The 27,829-nt window shown below is 42.3% G+C and overlaps 1 protein-coding gene across 2 annotated transcripts in view; it reads left to right on the top strand.

Annotated features, from left to right (window-relative positions):
* Nucleotides 1-27,829, top strand: part of PRELID2 (PRELI domain containing 2) — a 72,402-nt gene that overhangs the window by 33,002 nt on the left and 11,571 nt on the right. For both annotated transcript variants that reach the window (XM_037063122.1, XM_037063131.1), the window contains exon 6: nt 25,414-25,483. In XM_037063122.1, the coding sequence (XP_036919017.1) occupies nt 25,414-25,473 (60 nt within the window). In that variant the 3' untranslated portion in view covers nt 25,474-25,483. The remainder of the gene's footprint in view (nt 1-25,413; nt 25,484-27,829) is intronic.

Here is a 27,829-nt window from a genome sequence, read left to right as displayed (position 1 = left end):
ATTTATCTCAGTTAATTCTTACAAACCTTTGAGAAAGCTGTTACTGTCATCTTGGTATTGTGGATGAAGAAGACACAGGAATCCAGAGCTCCTGCTCATCTCTTTCTGTGATTTTCACACTCTGTCATTGTGGGGCTTAGGCATCTAGGAAGGTGATTCAGAGGCCACCTTGGCATTCTAAGGCCCTGTGTACCCTGTTTTAAGTAGAGCTATTCAGTTTTTAGTCTGTGGAATATGATCGTTCACATGAGATTCGTATATCCTATTTTCTTGCCTAGGGCCAAGTCCATTCCTTATGCATCTTTATATGCCTATTGCAGGTGCTATGCAGTGGTTTAAGATTGCATTTATTTTACAATATTGTTGTTATTAATTGTGATTATGAGCCTAATCACTTATTCCCAGGATCTACTCAGGACTTACACATATGTTACCTAGTAGGTAGGTTTAATGCCTGGGTGAAAGAATTATTGTTAGACCCCCGGAGATTTTCTGGGCAGTGGACCTTTGTTCTCATTTTGCGGATGTAGGTTTGAGGATGAACCTGGGCTGGGATGCATTGGTCTGGAAGGCTGAGGGTGATGAATGAGTGTTTAGTACTGTGCGTTGCCATAGATGTACTGTGGAGATTAAAGATGTGTTCCCGGCCTGGACGAGCATGTATTCAGACTGGCCGAGCCCGGTTAGGCCTGGGCGTGAACAGGTGGTTGAGCTTCCGGAAAGTCTGACCATTACGCACTCAGAAATTACTGCAGGTTTTTCTGCTGTATTGCAAGGTATGTGTTTGTAAACATTTTTGTTCAGATCAGGAGTGGCGGACTTTTTCTACAAAGAGTCAGTTTAATGTTAAACTTTGTGAGCCAAGAGGCAAAACTGAGATATTCTGTAGGTACTTTATAACAAGAGAAACAAATTTGTACAAGTTTTATTAAAAATATAATAATAACACTTAGCTGAACTTGGGTAAAAATTAGTTTTCTGTACCATCAAATTGGTTGTAAATGTTTACTTGTAAAAGCCATTTGTATCTCCTGGACTCTACAAACACAGGTACTGGACTGGATTTACCCTGTGGGCTATGGTTTGCCAACCATTGCTTTGTATAAATAAATATTATTTGATGAATCCAAGTGGGTTTGTATTTGACCTGTCCATCAATCTGAACTTGTTAATGATTTAAGCATGCAGTGGTTTGCACATTCTGATCCCTTGAGGTCCATAAAGTAGACATTATCATTCCCATTTTACTGAGGAGCAATATCTTGAAGAGACAAGTGCAGACACACATTGGGAATGTGTGTGTGGCTGCTCGCCCACCTTCCTTCCTTGTACAGATATATATATATATTGAATACCTGCTCTGTGCTAGGCGCTGTGTTTAGTGTGGGCTAACTAGAGCTCTTCAACGTCACAGGACTAGCAGAGGGCAGAGTCTGGACTCAAACCCCATCTTTTACCAACAAGTTTTACCCCTTGCCACTTTCTCTGAAGTGTCTTGGTGCAGGCTTTGAGGAGTGGGCAATAACTGTACTTCCAAACGTTTCTGGCCTCACAGTAGGTTCTGTGCTGTTTTTTCCGAGTATAATTTTTTAAATTGTTGACAGTATTGCTGATGTCCCAATTCCTCTTCCCCCTGTGCCTGCCTCCACCTATCTCTCCCCATTCCCTCTGGCCATCACCGTACTGTTTTCTGTGTCCATGGGTCCTGCATGTATGTTTGTTGGCTAATCCCTTCACCTTCTTCCATCTAGCTGCTTCTACCCCCCTGCCCAGGTTTTATGCTCTTGATAGCAGAGAGGGGGTTTTACTTACCTTAGTCCCAGTTTCCTCCAACCCATAGTGCCTCGAACAGTGCTCTGTATATTCATGTGGGAAGGAGCAGAGGCCCACCGTTGGGATATAATCAAGTGACTAAATTTTTAAAGTGAAGAAACCCAGTGAGTTCTCTGTATTCTCACTTATTATGCTCAGAAGTAAGAGTATATATATATTTTCTGCTAGCTTATGCCTTTTCCAATTTTTTAGGAGACTTAATCTAATCAGTTAACTTTTCAATTTTAGGAGCTTTCATTCATAAGTGTCTGTACCTTTTATCTGAGTGTGATGTTTTCTAGCATCAGCCTGATTTCCTGATAAAACCTGCACAGCTGAGCTTGTGTGAGTGGTTCCTATTGATGTCATCGTGGAAGTGTTTCAGGTGACTTTGTTTTCGCTTTAGAACTTTTCCCCGAGGCTGTTTAGTGCTGGTAAAGGTGGGATATGATGTCTGTTTTTCTCAGAAACAGCAAAGCTAGACACTCAGAGATTATATATCTCTCTGTTTGTAAATTAAAAGCTGGCCCTTGATACAGACCCCTAAGCTGAGGTCACTTGTGTTTCCGTGCCTCAGGGGCTTGTTCACTGATTTTCTCTTCTCCCTTTACCACTCAGAGGTGACTTGCAATTCAGGGACCTTTCTGACACAGATGCTGACTTTCATATATTACTTGGTCCCCACTTTCCTCTTGGAAAGTAAATATGTGGGTAGGAGAATGGAGATTTCCCTTTCATACTCAAGTCAACAGGTAGGTCCTTGAAATAGAAGCAGTTCTGCATGTAGAGCCCAGTAAAACCCATTGTCTTTTGATAAGCACAAGTCTCTTTCTTCATCCCTCTGATCCTCAGTTTATTTGTTCACAAGTGGGAATTTTAATCCATTGCCACAGACAGTTGAGAAAGCAACATTTGAAAGCTTTCAGTGTATTAAGAAGATAGGTCAAATATGAGGAGGGGACCCCACAAAATCTGAAATTTATTTATATAAAGCTGTGTATTTATTCTTATGTGTTTAAACTTCAGTTACCTTCCATCTGATGCACTATACCTATCAAGATTTTTTCCCCACTGCTCAAAACAGTTTTTGGACCTGTCAATTTTGATGCCTTTTAGTGCTTCTGCCATTTTTTGTTTAACCCCTTCCCACTGGCAAAACATTTTTCTTTGAGTACTTTTCATCAGGGAAGCCAAAAAAAAAGTTGCTCAGAGTGAGATTGGGTGAATAGGGAGGGTGGGGCATGGGGATCATGCTATTTTTGGTCAAAAACTGCCGAACTCTCAGTGCAGTTTGGGCAGGTGCACTTGTAAATCACCCACCATGAAATGGGCAAACACACTGAAAGTCTTCAAAGAAAATTCACTGAAGCTGAATGCAGCCTCTCACCACAAGGCCAGCAAGCACAGGGATACAGGTGGGTTCCTAGAACACTCATCTAGCTGGGAAGCCTGTACTACAAGGGGCCTGTCCTCCGAAAGATAATTCTGAGTTTTTTTGGTTCTCACCTCATGTGTAAGGTGTTCTCTTTGTCTTTAAGAATTGAAAAAAAAATTCTACTTGCATGCTTCTTTTTTATACTTTCTTTTTATGATTGCATTTTTGTCTTGTTTTGTTTTTGCTCCTCAAAGTCATATGAACATGTACTAGATTTTAAACGGAGAAGTTCAGTTCTACAAACGCTCTGGATGACAGCTGTGAGCTAGGCATTCGGTGGCATGCTGGAGACACAAGTAGGAATAAGACGGCTTAACTCCCTAGACATCCAGCTCAGGGTAGAAAGCATGACAGACGGTGAATAAACATCTGTTGATGTGAAAATGTATTGAGCCCACTTGGTGTTTAGTGTTCAGCACTGTGCTTGGTATTGACAAGGATATTAAAAAACAGCCAGAGCATAACAAGCGCTTACTTGACACCAAGCACTGTGCTTGGCATATATTACCATGTTTGTTTATCTAAATGATTCTGTGGAATAGGCGCTGTCTCCAGTTTACACCTAGGGAAACTGAGATCCCTAGCAGCAAAGCAGTTTCCTCAAGGTCACGGAAGTAGAGAGTAGTGAGCCTGGAAGTTGAACCCAAGCTTGTCTGACTGTAGAGTGTGCTGTGGATGACTACACCACACTGCCACATCCATGGGGTCTGTGCTCAGACTGCTGTGTGGACAGGATGTAAGTGCTTGACTGAGCCAGAGCGAGTAGACATGCTGTGTGCAGTGAGGATGGGGCATGCAGAAGCAAGGAGCTCAGTCACCTGTGGAGCACTTGGAATGGACCAGAGGAGTGAGAAGCCCTGATGTTGATACTTGGAAGGGCCTTTGAGTGGCTACAGAGTGTCCTCCTCCTGTTCAGAGCCCCTAGCCTCTGTTCTTGGCATAAATGCCATAATGCCACACAGGCTGAGTGTGTGTTTAGCTGGCATTTCCGCCATTTTTACTATAGTGGATTTTTTTCCGCTTTCCCATGGACTGTGGATTTGTTGTGCTTCTTGTTCTGAAAATATCTTTTAATTAAATTAATTAATTAATTTATTTTTAGAGGGGAAGGGAAGGAGAGAAATATCATTATATGGTTGCCTCTCATGAGTCCTCTGCTGGGAACTGGCCTGCAACCCAGGCATGTGCCCTGACTGGGAATCGAACCGCAATTGTGTGGTTCTCAGGCTCGCACTCAATCCACTGAGCTACACCAGCCAGTGCGAAAATATTTTTATATTAATATTAAAATATATATTAAGATTTTTGTTGTGGCAAAATATACATAGCATAAAGTTTACTACCTTAATCATTTCCAAGTGTACAGTTCAGTGTCACTACATCCATTCAGTGGTGTGCTGCCATCACCACTGTCCGTCTCCAGAACATTTTCATTTTCCTAAGCAGAACTCTGTAGCCATTAAGTCATAGCTCCTCATTTCTCCCTCCAAGCTCTGGGCAAACACCGTTCCGTTTTTTGTCTCCATGAATTTGACTACCCCAGATACCTCACTTAAGTGGAATCCTGCAATCTTTGTCCTTCTGTATCTGGCTTACTTCACTTAGATTATGTTTTCAAGGTTTATCCATGTTGTTGCATGTGTCAGAATTTTCTTTCTTTTTAAGTCTGAATAATATTCTAATGTGCATATGTATAACTACATTTTGTTTATCTGTTCATCTCTTGACAGGAACTTTTGGCTGTTGTGAATAATGCTGCTGTGAACATGGGTGTATGGATATCTGTTCACATCTCTGCTTTCAGTTCTTTTGATGGATTATATGAGAATTCTATGTCTAATTTTTTGAGAAACCGTTTAAGTGTTTGTTTTCGAGGTAGCTACCTCTCTCTGTCCATGCCAGCAGTGGAGGGTGCTGTGACTGTGTATTCTTCTCAGGTCTGTATAGAAGAGGGGGTGCTGTACATACATACATTCTGCACTCTGGCTGCTACGCTGCTCGGTGTGCCCTGTGGGGCTTTCCCTCAGCCTTGGAAGAATTCCCCTGTCTCTTGACTTACCATACTGTCTGCCTCTCTCTCCTGATTCATGATCTGGTGGACAGTTTTGACCCAATATGGCCAACAGAAGGTGTGTTGAAAGTGTTGAAAAAGTGCCACCATGTACAAGTAGCACATTGGGTGCCAAATGTGCATTTTAACACTGCTGTAGGTAAGGAAGCACATTCAAACCAGACCAAGGAAACTTGGAGGAAGACAGGAAGGAAAATAAGGTTCAGTGGGAGTCTGGGATACATGGAAGGCTTCATGCACATTTCTGCAGCTCAGGGAATAGCCAGCAACTATGATGCAGGAAGGGGAGGAATGCAGACCAGAGTCAAGTCTGACCACAGGACATTCCCTGGGGCAGGTGTGTCTCCTGTGCTTCCACTTTGGGGAAGGCATTTCTTAGGCCAGTGTTGCTCAACTTTTTCCCCCATTATTACCCACTCCCCCCAGGAACCTTTTAAGACAGTTTTTTTCCTAATTGCACCCCCCCCCAGGAAATTTTAATGCCATAGGTACATGGATTATCTGTTTACATGCTGCATTATGTCTTTGCTTTATGCACAAAAACTGTTAGATATTTTTCACTCCCGAGAACAAATTGTCACCTCCTTTCGATAGTGTACCCATTGAGAAAGCATGCTTTATGGTGCACTGGGTATAACTATCTTTTGGCGTTTTTGCCTCCATCTCTTCAAATCAAAACAAAATATTCATTAGTTCTCTCTTTCCCCCCGCAAGAAAATTCCAAACCAAAATTAAGAGAACTTTTGGGTGAACTCTGTGTCATTCTTAGCAAACCCTGCATTTTACTTTTCTAGGAGAGGCTCAAATGGGTTAAATACAGAGAAGAGACTGATGATTGTTGCCACAGTGGGGGAGGTATGGGGACTGGGTGTGAAAGGTGAGGGACTTGAGAAGTGCAGATGGACAGTTACAAAGTAGTCATCGGGATGTGAACTAGAGCATGGGGAGGATTAGTCAGTAATCTTGTAACGCCTGTGTATGGTGCTGGTTGGATAATAGAAACATTTAGGTGCACAATTTGTAAGGTATGTGATTGTCTAGCCACTGTGCTATCCATCTGAAACTAATATATAATAATATTGAATATAAATTATAATTGAAAAAAATAAAAAATTTCAGAAAAAGATATATCCCAAGTGATACCAAACCTGTCATGCAAGCATCCTCTTCTGCCCATTGTCTGAGTACTTAGAGGTGACCACAAGTGCTGAGACAGTGTGGGGCTCTCATTTGCTCCTTGCACAGAGGTTCCTTTTCCTTTTTTTCTTTTAAGTTCATGGAATACATTTTCAATGCCTGATAAAATAATTTGTTATTTCAGCCACTCTCCTGGCAAAATCCCATTATTAGTTCTATCATTATTCTTATTGTGTTGTTTGGGAGGCTGAAGACTGAATGCAAACACATGTGAAACATTTGTCACTGAAACAATGTAGGCAAGTCAAACAATCTGAACTTTGCCTTTGAAGAATGTCTGGTTTAGACATGCTGTAGCTGAAGAGATCTGAACACTGCTCCCCTAGGGTGTGTGCTTATTTGAGCCTTAACAAAAATCCATTTTAATAGTGGGAGAAAATTCTCTGAGACGGAAGATACTACACTTGTGTGTGTATGTAAGGACATAAATAGCAGGAGACAGGGATCACTGGGAACCATGTCAGCACTGCCTGCTCTCCTGACCTAAGCCAATTTGTGTGCTAAATTCTATAAAGCATTTCGTTTTTTTGGTGCGTATTGGGAATTGATGATAATCTGAGGTCAAGGAGGGTCAGCTGCAACACATACAGACATTTCATTAATCATTTATTTGCAAATGGGCATGAAATAGTTCATCTGTTGTGTAAGCTGTATTAAGTCTCTGTCCTTTGGGTGCTCTGACCCCGAATCGCACGAACTGTTCTCTGAAGACTCACGTGGGCTGACAATATTCCAAAGGCAAGATTCAGAGGCCATTTTACATGTAGCGTCAGGCAGCCAGACTCCTCAGGATTCTGTGGCTGGCCCCAGGACCCTTTTGCTTAGATTTACGGCAGTGTGGGTGGTATCTGTAAAGTTGGCTGGTGAAAGGCTTGCCCAGTAGAGTATTACAGCCTGATTTTGTAAGGATGGGTGTGTCTCTAGAATTTAGAGCTTACCTCTGTTATCTTAAGCCACATGAATTAAGTTAGTAAGAGTTGGTTTCTAACATTCATTATGCTAGTTAGCAAGCCACTGATTTCATCAGTGAGAAATTCCCCGGTTTTAACCTTCCTTATGCCGATTATCAAAACTTCTGCTGTTGGAGAGTGAGGTGTTGGTTAGAATGATCACAGCCAACCCTGGAAGTGCAAAGGGGCCTACTTGAGGGTGCCTGGCTCCCTGGGGTATCAGGGGAACTAACACATGGACCATAACATGAGACTGCGTGTGCTGACGTATTTTGAAGCTGATTATAGACATTCTAATAATCACATACCAAATATCAACTCCCAAACTCAAAGTCTAGTGTGTCCTGCCTTTAGAAAGATTATTTTGTGTGGAACAAAGTTTTGACTGTGTGTTTAACACAGAGATTGACTATGAAATTTCAGAGCAGTGCCTTTTGGTCTGTGATCTGGTTTTCTCATGTTCCAGGTGTCACCGCTTGACATCCAGAACCCTGGGTTGTCTCATCTGTGAAACGCAGTGATAATAGTCTTACTTTATGGGGTTATTTTAAGAACACATACATGAAACATGCCTGACACACAGAAAAACTCCAGTAATCATTAGTGTTTAGAGTTCTGATGAAAAGAATATTTTTATAAGTAAATAGCCTTATTAATGCTGATATGAACAAACATTCCAGATAACAGCAGTCTAGGTGAAGTTTATGTTGTTTCTTTTGAAAACACATTTAACATTTTGGTAGAGACCCTTCCATGTGTCTTTGTGCGTATTTACATGTGTATGTGTGTGCTGTTTTTTTTTTTTTGAGAAACGAAGTAGGATCATTCTGTTCGTTAGCCCAACTTTATCATTTATGGAAATTTCGTAGACATTTTTCTGTGCCGTTACGTGTTCCCTGAAAACATGCTTTTTGATGACTTCATAATACTCCACTGGCATACCATCTCTTACTGTTTTCTATTTTTTTGCTATTACAAATATTGTGGTAAATCTGTGAATATAAATACTTGTGTATATTTCCGATCACTTCCTAAGTGAAAGCACATTGTTAAGACCTTTGATACATGTCACCAAATTTCATCCCAAATAATTCTGCCAGGTTATAGCTTCCACTGTGAGCAGACTCTGGTACCAGCAGTTTTCTTGCTGTGTGACTGAATGAATGATTTAACCTCCTAGAACTTCAGTTGTTTTCAGGAAAGCAAGGCTAATTATTCTACCCTCAGAGGATTCTTGTGAGTAAGAAATGAAATAGCTCCAGTTTTATGATTTCTACGCCAAAGACATTAACAGTCAGTGCTTCTGTCATCAGCTAGTTATTTGATCTCAGCTTTTCTGAGTTATTTCTCCAGGCTTTTTAGTTGTGTTACCATGGACTAGTTGTCTGAGCTCCTCAGTTCCTTACTGTAAGTGAAATGTCTAGTGTAGACACAGGCCTGGTTGTCACAACTCTAAGAAAGAGAGGCTATTTCAGGATCCCAAGAGTCCAAGGAGCAAATAAAACTCATTCAGAAGAAAACATAAAAGGTTCGTCTGACATAAGAACACCAGTGAAAGATTCTGCTGACTATACATTGGAAACTTATGTCCTGCTTGGTTACGTGAATTATTTCAAGATTCTTCTCATTACTTGAACTACTAGGAAGAACCCATGAAACATGTTCTGTCCCTCCAGGTCCAGAGGGTGTATGTATTTCCCAGCTCTCAATCTACATTTGTTGATAATACTTTTTAATCCCACTCTTGAGTGCTCAAATAGATTGATTTACTTGATACTTATTCATTAGATGCTGAGGATATTACCAAGAATTCTGATGTCTAACAACTTATTTCTAGATCAGTTACATAAGAGCATCTGTCCTCTTTTTACAAATTCCCCTCCCCATCAGCTCAGCTCATCCTGCTGTTTCCTCTGGAGTTTCAGTCCCGAGAAATGGAGCCCTTGCAGTGAAAACATCTTGGTGAAACTGAGCATTCTGCGAGTGATAGTTTTTGTTCCTTCCACTGAGTGTAAATCAGTACCTTAACTTGACTATGAGACTTCGGAATCCAAAACCCCTCAGTGGTTCATTTGAATTCATTGAGGTTATAATGGGCTGCTCAGTGGTGAAGCTTTTGGGAATCCCTTAAATCAGCCAGCTACCATGCGGAGCCCTTGCCTGCTATGAAACTGGATGAAACCTGGGAAGTTAAGCTCTTACTTGAAATGACAGAAGGTGGCATCCTGAGCTCTGTGTCATCATTTGAGTAGTGATTGGACATCATGTCTCTGCAAAGTGCGTTGAGGGGCGAGCTGCTCTGAACTTCACTATCATTTTTTTTTGTAAAATCAGGGATTAGACTAGGAGATCATTTTCAATTCTGACGCGGGTTTTTTTTTTTCAGCCCACCCTCTTTTCCCCCAATGTGTAAATACCAATATTTTAAAAATTTGCCTGAGAAGTAATCTTTAATTGTGCACAAAAAATGGAGTTTAGGATAAGTGTGCATCCAACAATGGCAGAGATAATTCATGTAACAAGTAGAGGGCTTGAGCTGGCAGTAAAATGTTTAAAAGAAGAAATATACTTTTATAAAATGCTTGTTAGGAAGAGGGGATGGTAAGCATATGGTAAGATTGTAACAATTTCATTGAGAATCCTATTCATGTAATTTAAATAAGTTGCACATTACAAAGATTTGTAGATATTGTCGGTGCCTTTGAAGTTTTAGTGCCCAGTAATAGATATGTTGGCTTATTTTTAATCCATGCCTTCAGTAGGCACAGACTGTTCCGGAAACTTTGGAGAAAGCCATATATAATAATAATAATAGTAGCTACAATGTATTGAGTGTTTACCATAAGCCCAGCACCTCACCATTTTATGAGCATTGAGTTCTCCCAGTTCCCCTGTGAGAGACCATTGTTATTGCCACATTTTCTTTTCACAGATGAGGAGGTGAAGGAACATGGAGGTTAGATTACTTGCGCTGGGACATCGGCCAGTATGTGGCAGAGCTGGAGTTCCTGGTGGTCTGACCTTAGAGCTAACCCTTTGAACTGTCCTGCACTTTGACCCCTTGACCTAGAGGGCAAACAAAATCCTTTCCCCAAAAAACTTGGATGGGGAGACCAGACAAATACATGCCTTGTTTCCATAATACGTAACTGTGACTGTTACTTCCTACTGCTCTTGTAACCAACTGGGTATCTTTGGAGATTTAGAAGCCATTTTCTCTTCACCATTCTGGGTAGAATTTCCAACCAGTCTATTATTTTTCTGAGCATGTTCTTGCCCTCTGTTATGCTAAATGCAGACAGAGACAATGAGAAAATAGGAGTTTGTGGCCACTGTAAATCTATACTTACCTTGTATAAACCTAAGGCAGGCACAGAATTGAAAACTGAAATAGCTCTGCACAGGTTGCACTGAAATACCAGGAAAAATAGAGGCTACGTCTGCAGATTGTATGGACTAAGTACTTAGTACATTGGAGGCACAAATCTTTTGTGGATCAGATCTATTATAGGATTGGGCTAGGATACAATTAGGCTCTTTGTGCTAAATTAAGGCTCTTAGTTTGACCAACAAGGCCAGGAAAATGTCATTCGGACATCTCTGATCAGGGTATAATACAGAGTTCTGGGGAGAACAATTTGAATTGCAAAGGGAGTTTCATTTCTTAAAGGTACACCCACCACCAGTTAAAGTTAAGTTGTGTGCGAAGCCCTGCGGCATGCTAATTAAATGCTCCTCTGGCTCTCTGAGGGGCCAGGTGTTCCCCTTGATCATTCCACCCCTGTGATTTCTTATTCTGTCTCCCACTCTACTGTAGAATTCCTCTTTGGTTGTGTGCGCTTTCTGTGGGACTTGAGACACCAGGCAGAGCCAGTGCAAGGTGATTGGAAGGAGGTTGGAATGTCTGCTGATTAAACAGAGGAAGCCTTGTGTCTCATGAACCTGTCACAGGTGGGCGCAGGTAACCAGGTTCTTGGTGATTGGGACAAAGAATTGAACCGAACACCCAGAGTTTATAGCAGAGAACATGGGAGCAGGCCAACTCCAAGCAGAGATTGACCTCATGGGCTGGAGGGACTCTATTCTTACAGGACGGATGCTTCCTGGCTAGTTTTGGCGGGCTTTTATTGTGCGTGTACTAGTTGTATTACTTTAAAGCTACTGCACCTGTGGTCTCCCATGGTTTTCCTGGATTGGCTGCCAGGGAAGGGGGTCCCACAATGTTACCTAGTTGACCCCCCTTCTCCTGGGGTCCCCCTGTACTAGGTTCACCTTTCCCTTCAGCAGAGAATTATACCTGTCCATGTTAGAGATTGGTGAAAAGGAAAGGAATTATTTATTCAAGTTATACAGACTTAAGAGTAATGACTTCATGTCTTCATCAAAATCCCAAAGTCCCTTAAAACACCCACAGACACACACAGTCCTTCCTTCCCCCTTTGCCCAGTCCAAGGTACCGTATCTCAGGGAAAGAAATAGAAAGCCGTGTGCTGATTCTTTACTGGAGCTGCATGATGATTCTTCTCATGGCTGCGGGGTGTGTGTGGGGGGGGTGGTCCCCTGACTCTGGCCAAAGCTGCATGGTTCTCTTTGCTAAAGCTACATGGTGATTCTCTCTCACGTGGCTGTGGGAGTCCCCATTCTGGGCCAAAAGCGCGTGGTTCAAGCCATTCAAGTTCTCACGCAGGCGCTATAACTGGGGCTGGGAGTTGCCTCCGGTTACATCTTTGGTGGAAGTCACTCCCTTCTCTCTGGCTCAGAGTGTGGCCAAAGCTATTTAACATATCTAAGAAACCAGTTAAAAGTTATAACCTGTGAAACCTGTGAAACTGTTGCTATGTGAAACTGTTGCTATGCGAAACAACTCAATGGCCCTGCTCCATGTATCCCATCCCCCAGCTCAGACTTGTGGGGGTGAGGACATCCCATATTTTTAATATTTCCTGGACACCCTGAATTTGGGACCCCATTACAAATCCTTCTTTTGGGGGGCCCCTGGCTGCACCCTCCTTCAAACCCAGGTTTGCTTAAAAAAAATCCTTTCAGGTTTTTTCGAATCCCTTTTACTGCTTGGGATATCGCCCCTTATTCTTTGTTTAGCCTTCTTCCTTAGATTGTAACTAAACTGTTTTTTAATTTTTCTCTTAATTTCCTTAGTAAAGGAAAATGGTGGCTTTTGGGGAGTTAATTAACTCCTTTCATACTGACACTCAGTTTAATAAGAATTTAAAGGCTATAATTAAACATTTTCTTATTTTACAGAGGAGGAAAGGGTGGTTCATCAGTGGCCTTTGGTGGGGATGTAGCTGTTGTTACTTTTAAAGACATTTACACATGTTTAAGACCACTGGTTTTTCTAGTTCTGTACTTCTTGATATGTTTGAAGTATTTCATAATTAAAAACACTGTGTATTCCTCCACCAAACATTTTTTAAATTTTAAGTGTGTTTGACTAGATCCTGCTCGCACGTAAATGTAAATTATATTTCCAAGAGAGTGAGCTATGTTCTTTTGCACACCTAGTGCCCTTTGAAACCAGCTGGGCTCTGCACTGGTCAGCTCTATGACCTTGGGCAAGCCATGCAGTGTTTTGAACCACCCTTTCCTCCTCTGTAAAATAAGGACAGTATTCCAACCGACTACAGAGAGGACGCGTGAGAAATAAATGAGTCTCATGCTGAAACACATAGGGCAGGACTTGGCACACAGTCAATGATCAGTTGTCTAAAAAGAAAAATGCAATGGAGTTATAAGCAAAAGCTTTTTTTTCCCTTTGTGACGTGACAGACACTTCGTGGTTATCATGAGCCTGTGTTTGGAGCCAACACAGTCTGAGTGTAAACCTTAGTGCCGTCCTGCAGAGAGTGTGTATGAATTTGACCTCATTGTAGGTGAAGTGTGGGCAACAGCACCTACCTCATGAACAGAAAAATTAGAGGAAATGGTGTGAAGAAGTGCTTAAAATACTTTGGCACACAATAAACACTCCATAAATGATAATTATCTTTCCATTATGACTCAAATTGGCATATTTCCTTCTGGGCTTTCAAATGCAAATTTTAAGCCCTCAGAATTACAGCATAAGTACAATTTCATGTCTTGCTTTTCTTCAAGTAATACTTTATTACAAATGTCTTTTGAAGTAACTACACAAACTTCAAAGCCATCATGTTAATGACTGTGTAATATTTCATTAAGTAGTTCTGTAAGAGTTGATCTGACCACTCCTGTATTACATGTTGAAGTTATTTCCAAGTTTTACCATTATAAGTGAGACCAGAGCTCTGTTTGTACACAGAGCCTTTCGTATTTTGTATCATTCCCTTAGAAAAGGTTCCATGAAGTATTCCTTTCAGTGTCTATTTTCATGATTCTTTGAATGTATTCTTCATCACCCACACCGAACCACAGGTTTCTGTGTGGACTTACCACTTTATCCTCAATACCTAGCACTTTTTAAATTAGTGCTCAATAAATATTTATTGACTTAGTGAACAAATGTCCATGTTATATTCGTTTCCCAAAATGGCGAGACTTCATATTTTCATTTTATTATCTTAATAATAGGCTTAAAATCAGAGAAATGTTTTGTCCATTGGGGAAATAGAAGAGGGAACAGTAACGGGTACCATTCACTGAGCACTTTCTGTGCCCCAGGAACATCTTCAGTACATTGCATGCATGGCCTCCTCCGGTGTGCTCGGCAGTCTCCTGGGGAAGTATTGTTACCATCCTTTGATAGACCAGGAGGCACAGAGACATGAGCTGTCTTGTCCGACATCAGGCAGGTGGGGACCAGTAGACCCCAGACTCAAACCCGGCAGTCGGGCCCTTAGTCTGAGCACTTGATGACAAGGCTGCTTCCCCCACCCCCTCCGATTTTACTTTTCCAGCAGCGAATCCCTTTATACTTCAGCCTGACGCGGTATTTCCCAGGGACCCTGAACTTGTCCAAATTCCAACAAGGTGTGACCCAGAGCTGCTCCTCAGCTTGAAAAATTGGGCATCAGTCCCAGAACAACAGCCAGAACTGCTTAGTGTGCTGCTTGTTGAGAAGGAATCTCACCCTTGCAGTCCAACAAGGGAAGGATGTGTGGGTGTATTTTTATAAGCCTTAGAGTTTTTACTGAAGGGAAGACTTTTATTAGATTGTTTAATATCCAAGGCAGCCGGCGGATTTAGAATATTGTCTGCGTGGGCCTCATTAATCCACATAGGAGTATCTGGGACCAAGCAATACAAAGGATATGGTTCCAGGGATTACTTGGTGATCCTTCCCATTTAATTAGTCATTGAAATGGTAGAGCACCTTTTAAAGTATCAATTATGTTATTATGGCCATTTCTTCAGTTTTTCTGTGAGACCATAGAAAATGTATACATTGGTCTCTGCCCCCAGCCCCTGGCACAGAGCTTGTAAAACTGTTGTAATATCCTAAGTGATAAGAGCACTGGGAGCATCTCTTGTTTCAGTACTTGTCTTTGACCCTGTCCCTGACACAGGGCTCCTAATACCCTTGTGGGTCCCTAAGTGATAAAAGTGCTGGCGAGTCTTTTATTCAAATGAGGTGACTCTCCGTGGGCTCCTGGATGGGGGCTGGTCAGCAGAAAGACCAAGTCATAATCAGAAGCTTGGAATTTTCAGCCCCACCCCTCATTGTCTCAGAAGAGCACAGGGGCAGGAGATGGAGTTGGTCATTGATCATGCCTCTGTGAGGAAGCTTCCCTAAAATCCCATCAGTGTGAGGTTGGTTGGGGGAGCTTCCAGGTTGGTGAACAGACCCACACTGGAAGGGTGACTCACCCTGACTCGATAGGGACAAAAGTTTCTGTGCTCGGGATCCTCCTGGACCCCACTCTGTGTACCACTTCTGGCGGTTCGTTCATCTGTATCCTTTGTGGTATCCTTTAATGAACTGGTACATGTAAGCAAGCATATTCCTGAGTGCTGTGAGCTGTTCTGGCAAATTAATTGAACCCAAGGAGGGGGCTGTTGGAACCTCCAGTCTCCACCCAGTTGGTCAGAAGCACAGGTGATAAACTGGGCTTGTGACTAGTGTCTGAAGTCCGTGTGGGGGTCCTGTGGGACTGAGCCCATAACCTGCAGGATCTAATGTTAGCTCTGGGCACATAGTAGAATCAGGTTAGATTGCAGCACACCAGCTGGTGTCAGAGACTTGCTGTTGTTGTGGGGGACACCCCTGCCCCTGACATTTGGTGACTAGAAGTGTCAGAAATGTAGTGTTTTGTGTGAGAAGTAAAGGAGGCTCACAAGGAAGAAATAAGCACACAGGAGGGGAAGAGTTGCCTTTTTCCCTGCACAGGGAGAAAACTGAGTTTCTCCCTCTCCCTCTGCTTTGTCCTTATCAGTTTACTATGGAGCTGGGAATGAAAAAAAAAATTGTGTCTATAGAACTACTCCCCTCCCCTTTTAGGATGACTAAACCTTACCAACCACAGTTCTTTTATCTTTATGCTGCTATTTGCCTATAGATATTTGATTTTTTAGTTATTTATATGTAGCTTTTGTTCTGGATACTCTGGTTAATTTGTGATGATACATGCTTAGAATTTTTTTTAAAAAGCATCACTTCTTAAACTTGCCATGGATGGAGTGGTCCCACCTGTCCGTGGGGGTGGCAACAGAAAGGGTGTGGCATGCAGGCACATCATTCATGTTGTTCGTGTTCATGTTGCTAACAGATACGACAGCACCCCAGCTCCCAGTTGTGACCTGACACATCACTCACCCTCCTCCTGTTTTGTCCCCAAGGAAGGATGGTCATGTTTAGCATTGAAAGCCTTTCTGTGGGAAGTAAAGTGGGGTCTCCAGGTTGGTGTATGACAACCAACCAAAGAATTCTAATGAGCAGACACTGTGTTGGAATAGAAATGCTTCAAGAGACAGAGCAGTTCCATCTCACCCTGCATCCTCTAAATTTATCAAAATAAAGCCACCCCAACATAGATGAGAATACCTTTGGGATGGAAGGAAGGACCATGCCTAAGGCCATATTTGGTTTTTTGGTAATTTGAGATGAGAATCCTGTAAACATAGCTCTTTAAGGAGGTGGTGTGCTGGGTGTGAATCCGGATTCTGCACTTACTAGCTGGGTATCTTTGATCAAGTTTCTTAACTTACCTGAATCTCATCTTCCTCATGCCACTGACTCACAGGTTGCATGTGAGGATTAAATAAGACAGGGCACATATGTGCTCAGCACAGCCTAGTACGAGCCTAGCCTCTCAAGAATGAGTTCTTTCCTGGGCTTGCAACTCTAATTCCATCTCTGTTGCTGATGCCCCCCGAGACCAAGGGGAAGCTGGTTTACCCTGCAGGGCTCAGCGTTGTCACAGAGATGTATTAGTAACCCCTAGAGGTGATGTAAAGAACAGGTCTGATATGCTTTATGAAATATGAACAAGCACAGGGCAAGCCCCTGCTGACATTTCCTCTTAGTCACTGATTGCCAACTGAATGGGGTGCCTTACTCTGAGGGACCCATTGCAAGGGGCCCCTGGTCAGGTCTGGGTCCATGAGGAACTCAGTAGCCACTCTGTGGGCCACAGGGAGAATAGGAAGTGATGGTTAACCAAAGTCTGCCGTGGGTCAGTAGGTTTATGTTGCCTTGTTGACTCCTCAGAGCCATCCTGCGGAGAAAGAACTCATTGTGGAAATAGTTGAAGAAATCCAGGTTTAAATTCCAGCTGGGCCACTTATTAGCTATGTGAGCTTGAGCAAGTCATATCTGAGGCCCAGTTTCCTTGTTTGGAAATGATGAGAGTAAAAGACCCTTGCCTCATAGGATTGTTGAGAAAATTAAATGAGATAATGTTGGTAAAGCCCCTGGCATGTAGAAAGCCCTTGGTGGATTATCATTAACCTCAGTATTGTTGAGATTTGATGGGAGGGCTTTTGATAGAAACAGAGCTTTGGAAAATGAGACTTTGTTAAAAGGAAACACGTGATTTGAAGACACAGTGGACTGGCCCTACATGTAAAGAAGATTATAGAAATTACGTAAAAATGAATCTAGGAGAAGGAGAAGGTAGAGGTAAAAACAACAAAGAATTATGAGGGCATCTATTTATTTATTCCCTGGATGTTAGTTGGATTTATTTACACTGTTACGGATAATTTATTGATGAAATGTAAAGCAAGTTGCTAATCATTTTACCTCTCAGAATAGAGAAGAAATGAGGAAATTATGACTGAGTTTAAATCTGATGAATAGTGAAGAAATGGCTGATAAAGGGAACTGATAGGAACCTGTTCTTGTGTTTGTCAGTCAAGAGTACAAGAGTTTGTCCCGGGCCCTTTTGGTGTCAGGCACTGATGTAGTCCTGCTTTAGCATAAGGAAGATTATGTTAGAATTAGGGGTGGCACAGATGGAATGAGGCATAGAAAGCTTCCCATCAGGGGAGGTTGCTAAGCAGGTAAGAGATGACCAATGAAATGTCATGGGTGGTATGTGGCACTCTCACAATCCAGGTGAGAGTCTGGCCTGGATTCTTGGTGAAAAAGCCATATTTTGCATGAAGTCCATCTTAGAAACAGTAAAACTATATAGAGGTCACATTTTTAAATATTAAAAATGAAAAGTAGACCAATTGAGCCAGTCACATTGGGGGCAGGGGAATAACCACATAAAATAGAGAAACACCAATAACTAAATACCTTTTAGCCACTAAAATGTTCATGTTAGGTCAGGGTTTATTTGAAGTTGACAACATGGAAATTGCTTTGTAATCTTTCATTCTGATTTCAGTCTGAGGACACATCTCAAAATCAGATGGGCCACTTTGTCCTTTGCTGAGAGTTTTGTATGAGGACTAAATATATAAATGCCCTCTCCAATTTTTATATTTTATTATTTTGGGATATGTTCTTTTCCATTAAAATTGAGATTAAATGTTCTTTGGGAGTGAGGAAACTTCATAATGTCAAGCAAAGACATCTGAATTCTTGTATCAGTTTAGTGTTCTACAGTTATACCTAAAGATTTTGGGTAACTTAGGAAAAAAAATGAATCTAACTTAAGAGTTTACTAGCCATTATGGAAAAATTACATTGGAGTCATACATTATATCAGGATATTCCTACTTGAAAAGCATTGTGTTTAAAGTAATTTGTAGGTGTGATTAAATATTGATTCACATATTCAGAATCATGCCATTTACTTCCATTTCTTCCAGGAGGAAGAAAATCTGATTTATTGTCAGGTTTTTTTTTTTTTTTTAGATTTTATTTATTTATTTTTAGAGGGGAAGGGAAGGAGAGAGGGAGAGAAATATCAATGTATGGTTGCTTCTCATGCGTCCCCTGCTGGGAACTGGCCTGCAACCCAGGCATGTACCCTGACTGGGAATCAAACTGCAATCTTTTGGTTCATAGGCCCACGCTCAATCCACTGAGCTACACCAGCCAGGGTCTATTGTCATGTTTTTAAAACATAGTCAATAGGGAAGGGAAGAAAAGCTCTTGCTATGTACTCAACATTAGAATAGGTGTTTTCACATACCCCATTTCATTGAAAACTGCCCCACTGTGTTGAGGTATCTGGGTCCAGTACTCTCAATCCTGATGGCCTCAGGTCAAATCAAAGCTCTGTTTCTTAGTGATTATGTGATTTTGATCTGGATGCTTAATTTCTCTGAGCCTCTGTTCTCACCCCCCAAAAGATAATAAACCAGGAAGGCAGATAGGAAGTTAAAATGAGCCAATGCAGGTAAAGTGCCCAGCACGGAGCTTGTCACACAGGGTATGTGCCAGTGAATTTTACCTGTTACCAGTCTTATCCCAGTTCCACAGTTAAGGAAGACCTAAAGAGAGCTGGACGGCGTCAGATTAAAAGGTGCTTGATTGTGGCAAAAGATCTCTTTCCATCTCTGGGAGCTTGCATTCTATTGGGGAGTGGGGTGACAGATGGTACAAAATATTTTAAAAGTAGGTTAATTATTTACAGTGATGAATACTGTAAAGACAGTAAGACTGGGCTACATGATCCAGACTATAGCCCCACTTGTAATCAGGGGTGTGTAATCAGGGGTGTGTAATCAGGGGTGTGTAATCAGGGGTGTTTCTGAGGAGGTGAGTAGAGGTTTGAATCTTGGCGGGAGCTGCCTGCCACTGGAAGATCTGGGTATATTCCTACAGGGAATGCAGGGAACGGCGAATGATAAAGAAAAGGAACAAAGTCCTAGACACTGACAATAGTATGGTGATTACCAGAGGGAAAGGGGGGTTGATGAGGAAGGAGAAGGTAAGGAAAGAAGAGGGGAAAAAAATAGGACCTGAGAAAGTTCTGTGAAGAGAAAGTAGGCCTGTGAATCTGTAGATGGTTGGGGCAGCAGGCAGGGGCCGCAGTCTGGGTCATGTCGCCTGGTCTGGAAGCAGCTCACACAGAACCCCATGGCCACGAGAAAGAGTGGATTTGTTATAAGAGCAGTGGTACTATTAAGGGTTAAGGCAGGGCATTGACCTGTCCTCATTCTACTTTTTATTCATCTCTTAGTGAAAAGATTTGAAGAAAGTTTTAGATAAACCAACTTAATAAAAAATTAGCACCAAAAGGGAAGTGTGGGAGTTTTTTTAAGTAAACTTGTGCAAATTCTTTTATCGAAAGTAGACTCGTTTTATCACGCAAACTTCAGCATCTGACAATGTCCCACTTTCTGAGCTCTTCCTGCTGAACCACATCTTCAGGACCCAGTATAGGTCCCACCTCCCTGTTAGTTTCTCCACATCATTCCCTCCCTTTATCCTCCACCCTTTCATCCTTTCTTCTTCCTGTGTTTTGTTCTTTCATTCTCTGTGGCAACCCCCCTGTATCCTGACCTTTTCAGTCACAAGGTCAAGGGTTGTAACTACTGGGCAGATTGCACTATAATTCCCAAATTCAAATTTAGCAGCCTGGCCTTCAAAAGCAGCCAGTTGATTAGCTTTATAATCCATCCACTTTGAACACCCATTGTGTGCTGGATTTTGCACCAGATAGCAAGTACTGAAATATAAGTAACTTCTGTTCCCTGCCTCTGAGCATTTTATCATCTATTGTGATACATCTGTAAGCTGATGATTGATCAGTTGATTGATAGATCAGGTGACATTTACTGCATGCCTTCCGTGTCTCAGGCATTGCTGTTCAAGAGCATACAGGACCCCTTTCTAGTGGGATTAGAAGATTGTTAAGGAGAGTTGGATGAAGAACGACTCTTTATTTACTGAGTGTTTACCAGATCTAGGTTCTGTGATGACCAGATCACATGTGATTTTAACTAATTGTTAGGACAAGCCCATATTATTTCCATTTAAAGGCGAGACAATTGAAGATTAGAGAATTTAAGCCAAATGCCCAGAGTTGCCCAACCTTGGACTCAACCCTAAATCTATTAGGGTCATTGCATAGTCACAGTGCCATTTGTGGCAGTGCTGGGATGTTTGCTGTGCTGTTGTCTCTTCCAGGAAAGCAGAGCTGAGGTGGGAGGACAGGGTGTGTGTAGCATGGAGACAGGGGAGGGTAGAGAGTTTGGAAATGCCTCATCTCCAGTCTACTCTCTCACCCTTCAGGTAGGCAATTGCCTAACCACACAGACACTGTTTTTCCCACCCCCGTACCTTTTCTTAAGCCTCCCTCTGCTCTGTCTTTCTCTTCATCTCTGTATGTCACACCCATAACCAGACTTTGGGTGTGACTCAGATCCCTCCTCCTCCAGTGGCTTCTGCAAGTCCTCCCTTCCCACAAGATTAGTCTCTACGTTCCTTCTCCCACTGAAGTTTTTCCTTTGAAACATGGCAGCCCTGCTCAGAGCTGTCTTGTGTGTCAGCTCTTTTGCATTCCTTTGTTTCCTCCCAAGAGACTAATGACTCCTTGAGCACAGGCATCCCTGCTGCTCATGGCATAGGTGCAGTCACTCACGCACAAAGACTTTGGTCCTTTGCATGGTACTTCCTCCAAAGCCATGGCCCACAAGAAAGCATTATTCCCACTGTGCGTCTTTAACACCCATCTTTTACCATTGGGATAGGAAAGTGAGGAATTCTCTTTTGTTAAGAGAGGCTCCAGAAGTATGGCTTTTGAGAACTGCTTTAGAACTTGGTAATTTTTGTAAGGTCCAATATTACTCTCTTCACAGCCTCTTAGGTAAGTCAGAGTTTCTTAAGAAAGCATCGAGTTGATAAAGTAGACTCTCTGGATCTGTCCACCTTTAGTTCTAACTTATTCCTCCTCTTCTTGGGACAAGCTTTTCATTTACCATAATACTCAGCTGTCAGAGACTCCCAGGGTGGGGAGTCTGGGAAGCGTTTGGAATCTGAAAGGCACTGGGTCTCCTCTGTGGAGATGCCTTTGGCCTGTACCGCTCTGGTATTAGGGAAATGAGACTGACAGAGTCCACTTACATGTCTTCCGGCAAGTGCAGAGCAGAAAGATAGCCTTGTAATCGAGAAGAAAAGTCTCAGAGGGGAAGGAAATAATGACATCAAGCTGGTTTATCGTTTGTCAGTCCAAAAGGCTTTTAAGCTGTATTTATAAAGGTATATCTACCTAATGTTTGTTCTGCATTTCAGGCCTCATTGTGTGGTAAGTGGTGTCAATTTTGTCCCTTTAAGCCCGGTCTCCTGGGGGCTGTGTTGTAAGCAGTTAAACTTAATTTGAAAGGACTTTATCAAATGGGCTTTGATTTGGTCTTTCTTTACCAAACAGAGGCACTAAATAATGGTTTGGCCTCCCTGGTAGAGCTTTTTTTTTCTTTTAAATTTCACTTTATAGGTCTCTCTCTCTCTGCCCCCATTTTATGCTCTCTATTTCCAACTGTTCTGCTTAAAAAGACTAAAGTGGTATGAGAGGGAAAAAAGGAAAGAAAAATCTGGTGTCACATTGAGAGCATAATTGATTTAATAAATAATGTCTTTCAGTTCCTCAACATCTTCCAAACTCTAGGCAAACCTCAACATCTTTGCATGTGTCAATTAGTGTTCAGCTCAGTAAGTGGTGGGTTCTTCAGGTAGATGGATGGGGAAAGTTCACAGAGCTTTCCTAAGGAAAGGGTGTGCTTCTCTGGCTTTAAAGACATACCATCTTGATTTAGGTGCCCACTCTGCAAAAAGAAGTGTGAAGTAGAATAACATGGCAGTTTCCAGTCTTCCTGAAAATCAAAGGAAGACATTTATTGTCCAGGGGTTTGTTGAAATAACAACAACAAAAATTGAAACTGGGGAGGAAATCCACTAGACTATAAGCTAGATGAGGGCAGGAACTTTGTTTTTTTCACCATTTATTGCCAATGCATATAGTAGGTGCACCATAAATATTTGTTAGCTGGATCTATTGAATGAATGAGAGAAGATGTGAGAACAATTTTGGTCTTAGGTTAAATTTCATTCCACTAGATGTTTTACCTCTTCCTTCTCTTCTTTCCCCCTAATTCTTTAAGAGGAAAGTAGCTCTAATGTACAAGATTGCAGTAGATACTCTGACTTCAGACATGTTTCAGGAGAACTGTTTCATCAGTTCCCAGACTGGCAGAATTGGAAGGGATCTTGGAAGTGATGTCAGGCTGCCATTGACACATTCTAGTAAATGGACTCATTGTGTTTCAGAACCACATGAGACATGTTATCAGTCTACAGATTCCAGGCCCCACCACTGGAAGTGGTGATTGAGTCAGTCTGCATAGGGTTTGGGAGTTGGTATTTGCTTTTGTGGGTTCCTAGGAATTTCCATGAGCAGCTGGGTATGGAAAGTGCTGCCCAATGAACCTCCAATCCTCTGCACTCTCTGGTCTAAGTTAATTTGCTGAGAAAAGTGACTAGTGCATGGTACCCAGGAGAATAATTGGTGAGCTGTAACCCAGTGCTCCTGACAGTGCATGTGGTCCCACAGTTTGGCCGTTTGGTTCACCCAACACTCCATGTTCCTTGGCCTTCTATCAAGAGCTCTTTATTTTTTAAATTTTTTAAAATTATAATCTGAGAATATGTTTATTGATTTTTTCAGAGAGAGAGGAAGGGTGGAGAGAGAGAAAAAGTGAGAGAGAGACAGAGACATTGATGTGAGAGAGAAACATCAATCAGTTGCCTTCCATAAATGCCCCAATTAGGTATTGAACTTGAAACCTAGTGTGTGTGTGCCCTGACCGGTAATTGAACCTGTAGCCTTTTGATGTACAGGATGATGCTCCAATCACCTGAGCCACCCAGCAAGGACCTGTCAAGGCCTTTTAATGAATACTTCTTCCTTCCGAAACAGTGGCAATATTTGTGGTAATGGCCAGCCAGAATCTGAAGGACCTTCTGAAACCTTTAAGGAAACATGACATTTTGTTGAGTATACCTTGGTACTAATTACAAGGGTGGGCAAAAGTAGGTTTACACTTGTAATACAAATAAATAATACAATAATTAGTAAATAATAATAGAAGAATAAACTCTATGTTTAGCATACTCCTAACTGTAAACCTACTCTTGCCTATCCCTGTGTGTTTTATGGTCTTCTCTTTGACATGCACCCCCTTCTTGTGGCTCAGAGTAAACCTCAAAGAGAAAGTCCCTTCTTTGTCCTAATAGGCCCACTCAGCCCTACTTGAGCATGAAAAGCATCTGGGTGCTTGTTACTTGAGCCCCATGAAATCAAAGTCTTCCTGAGGGGGTCCTGGGAACCTGCATGGTAAGTTGGCTTTGATCATTAGAGCAGTTTAGAGAGAACTGCTCTCTCCCAGTCCCTGAGAACTGTGTGTCCCATGCCCTGAGATCCAGCCTTGACTTCCTAAATCCCTTGCTCTTAATTATATCACATCCCTGCTTTTCATCTGAGTTTATCCTCTGGTCTTCAGAACTCATCCTCGAAGGAAGGCAGAGGGAGTATCAGCTCTCCTGTTTCCTCCACGGTAGAATTGACTGGCCAAGGTGGGTGGGTGGATGATTGGAAAGGTATAGCAGTGGAGTGAGCATTGTGAGAAGGTTAAGAGGTGGCCCCTGAAACAGAACAGAATGTCTGTGTTCTTTCTCTGCTTTGTTACTAAGTATCTGTATAACTTTGGACACATTATTTAAGCCTCTTTGAGTTTCTGTTGCCTCATCTGTAAGATGAGGGGTCAGAATAGTACTTGTTTAAGGTTTTGTGCGTATTAAACAAGGTGTCCGTGGTCAGCTGTCAGGACACACTGAGATGTGGAGGTCTGGGTGCAGAGGTTACCAAAGAGGATGCTCAGGGACAGCCCTTGTGAGGGAGTAAGGATAGCAGGATTAGGCTGCCGGTGACATTTTGTGACGCAGTTGTGATGAAGGTCTCAGCTGATCCCTTGGGCAGCTGGAGAATGGGATGTTGAGTTGTTCCAAAATGAGGGAAGGGGGCCAGGTCTTTCGACCCCTGTATGCACCAGTCACTGGATGTGGGCTGCCCCTGGAGAGGCACCATGATCCCAGGTAAGGCAGCTGCCTTTGGCTGAGAGAGTGGCTGTGTACTATCAGCCGCTGACAGGGCTGGCAGGTGCCAGAAGAGGTGCCGAGTCCCAGAGCAGATCTAATCGGTACACCCAGCACCCACTACCCAGGCTAATGTACATAAAACCTTACCAGTGAGCATTAGCACGTTCATAAATGTTCAATTAATATTAACTATTACCATTATTGTTCTAGCTCTGGTGGTGCCACTTAGTGGCTGGGCCACTTTCACTAAGTTACCTAACTTCTCTTACACTGTCTTCTTCTGGTTAAAATGGAGAGCCTAAACTCCATTTTAGGCTCTGAGTAATTCCAAGCACATGTGGAGATAATGTGAAATTGATGGGCAGAAGATTAGAAAAATGTACGGTGTGATTATGAGCCTACTTTTCTGAAATGAATGTATGGCCATGACTTGGATTCCTTGAAGGGGAGGGGTTATGATAAATGTAAAAGCACTTGTCAGTGAATATGGCATCTTGATTTTCCTTTCTTCTCTCCATAGGGAATTAGAATAATGGAGATGCTGCTGAAGGAGCAGTGTGGTGCCCCCTCAGCTGAATAGAGAGCCATCAGTGAGTACCAAAGGCCAAACCCAATTGTTCCCCTCGGCCATGTGTTCATGCTCACACACCTGGTGCTGTGCATCTGCCTCCCTGGGCTATCCATGCTGTACATTTCCCCGTGATGTGCACAGGTGTTTTGTTATCTGTTCTGTACCTTTGTTTGCTTGGTTCTTTGGTTTTCAGAGCAGTTTTGTACTACATGCTGCGTTATAACTGCATTCAAATTGTTTGAACCACTCAGCACAATCCAACATGATTACAACCCTCAAGGTAGCACAGATTTGTAGAAACTGCAGCTCAGGATAAATGGAAGCCTTAATTTTATCATTCTGAGAACAATGAAAGGAGGGGTTTAGAGCTGTAGAAAGGGGCATATTGACTGGCCAGGGCGATTATATATATATAATTTATTTATCTTTAGAGGGGAAGGGAAGGAGGGAGGAAGAGAAACATCAATGTATGGTTGCTTCTTGTGCATCCCCTGCTGGGAACTGGCCCCTGCCGGGAACTGGCCTGCAACCCAGGCATGTGCCCTGACTGGGAATCGAACCGCGATCGTCTGGTTCGCAGGCCTGTGCTCAATCCACTGAGCTACACCAGCCAGGGCATGATAAGTATATTTTATCAGTTATATATACTCCCATCAGTTGGCGATGGCTGCCTGAAATGCTACGGAGAAGGACTCTGAGGCCTTGAAAATAATTCCTAAGCTCTGGGCCTTGATTGATTAGCAGTGTCTGCCTTGGGCACAGGATGGAAGAAGGAGCACTTTGGCAGATGCACATGCCACTTCTAGTTTAGGATAAATAATGTAGGTTTAACAGATTGCAGGGGCATTCCAGAATTACTTAAATTCTTTTCCTTGAGTTTTTATTGTCCACATCAAGGAGAATCATCTTCATAGTGGAAAGGGTGGAACAAAGTTATTTAAGAGAGAATCAAAGCCTAAAATAAATGAGAGTAGGGGATTTGCCTCTTACAAAATTTATTGGAGTTTGATTTTTAACGTCTGAGAGAAGGTAAGACATTTAAGTAGAACAAACATTGTCTTGAATAATTCAGAATTACCTCGTTTCCTTATGTCAGCTTAAAATTATAGTACATATGGTTTTTGCATAAACAACATGGTACTGTAATTGTAATACATGATAAAATTTGAGGAGAATTAACCAAAGGAGCAAAAAGAGCAATTATGTGCAAGTACCTCAGCATTCAAAGCATGCCAGTCATGCCTATGAATGAGAATTTGAGAATTATAAAGTGTTTCTGCTTGTTTGCAGGCTTGACTCCATTCTCACTAATGTTAAGCCTCTGTGTACCTAACACATGCTAATAGATTTATTTACTACTGGAAAGGGGAGCCAAGATAGTTTCATCTACTACAGGCATGGTGTGTGGCAGAGGCTCAGCAAATGTTGGAATGGAGTCTAATGTCATGCGCTCCTACATCCACTCTGCAGAGCAGATCTCAGCCCCACGACCCTGCTTCTCGAGGCTGGCATTTGGGGGAGGCTCACTAAGCACCAGCAGGGTGCAGTGTTCATGTCCTCGGGCATAGATTCCATCTCACCGTGGAGCATGGGAACTGAAGTCAGCTCCATATTAAATAAGAAAAGGAGGGTGCCACTTACATGGGAAGAGTATATCTTGGTTTTTAAACTTTAAATTGGTGATTGTGGAACTTTAGTGAGCATCAGAATCGGTGGAAGGATCTGTTAAACATGAATTGATTGTCCCTCTCCCCAGGCCCCTGACCAGAGTTTCTGATTCAGTGGGTCTGGGTGGAGTGAGAGAATTCATTTCTAACAAGGTCCTGGGCAGTGCTGCCATGGCCACTGGTCCAGAGACTGTGGTTGGAGAACTGTTGCTTTGAAGGAGTTGTCATCTCTGAATGGAGATGGACTGAAAGCTATTAGCTGTAGTTTGAAAGTGTTATGTATTCCATCACTGGTTTCAGATTAATCAGAGAAATGATTTTGTGTGACTTTCCCCTGATATTAATATCTCAGCCTTTTCTTGCCCAGTGCCCCGCTCCCAACCCTACACTGTGCTTGAATGTTGACTGGCTCCATACTGGAGTGTAGCCAACATAAAAGAAACGAGGCGAGACTCACAGCAACTTGTGTTTTAAATCACCAACTTACAGTTTCAATTTCAAGTGTTGCTTATAAGAATGAGGAAATTAAGCAGGTATTACCTACAGTCTTAAATTACCCCTGTTCTTACTTTTTTTTGTTTGTTTGTTTTTTTCTTTGTTTTGAGAGCTGAGCCAAGAACTCAGGGCTTTATACACACAGACACATATATATTTTATTGATTATGTTATTATAGTGGTCCCATTTCCCCCCCTTCACC

The sequence above is a fragment of the Sturnira hondurensis genome, unplaced genomic scaffold (assembly GCF_014824575.4).
Source record: "Sturnira hondurensis isolate 20B ecotype Veracruz unplaced genomic scaffold, ASM1482457v3 Scaffold0001120, whole genome shotgun sequence".
In the NCBI taxonomy this organism is placed as follows: Eukaryota; Metazoa; Chordata; class Mammalia; order Chiroptera; family Phyllostomidae; genus Sturnira; species Sturnira hondurensis.
The sequence above is the reverse complement of the archived record's forward strand: the minus strand, read 5'-3'. Positions and strand labels throughout refer to the sequence as shown.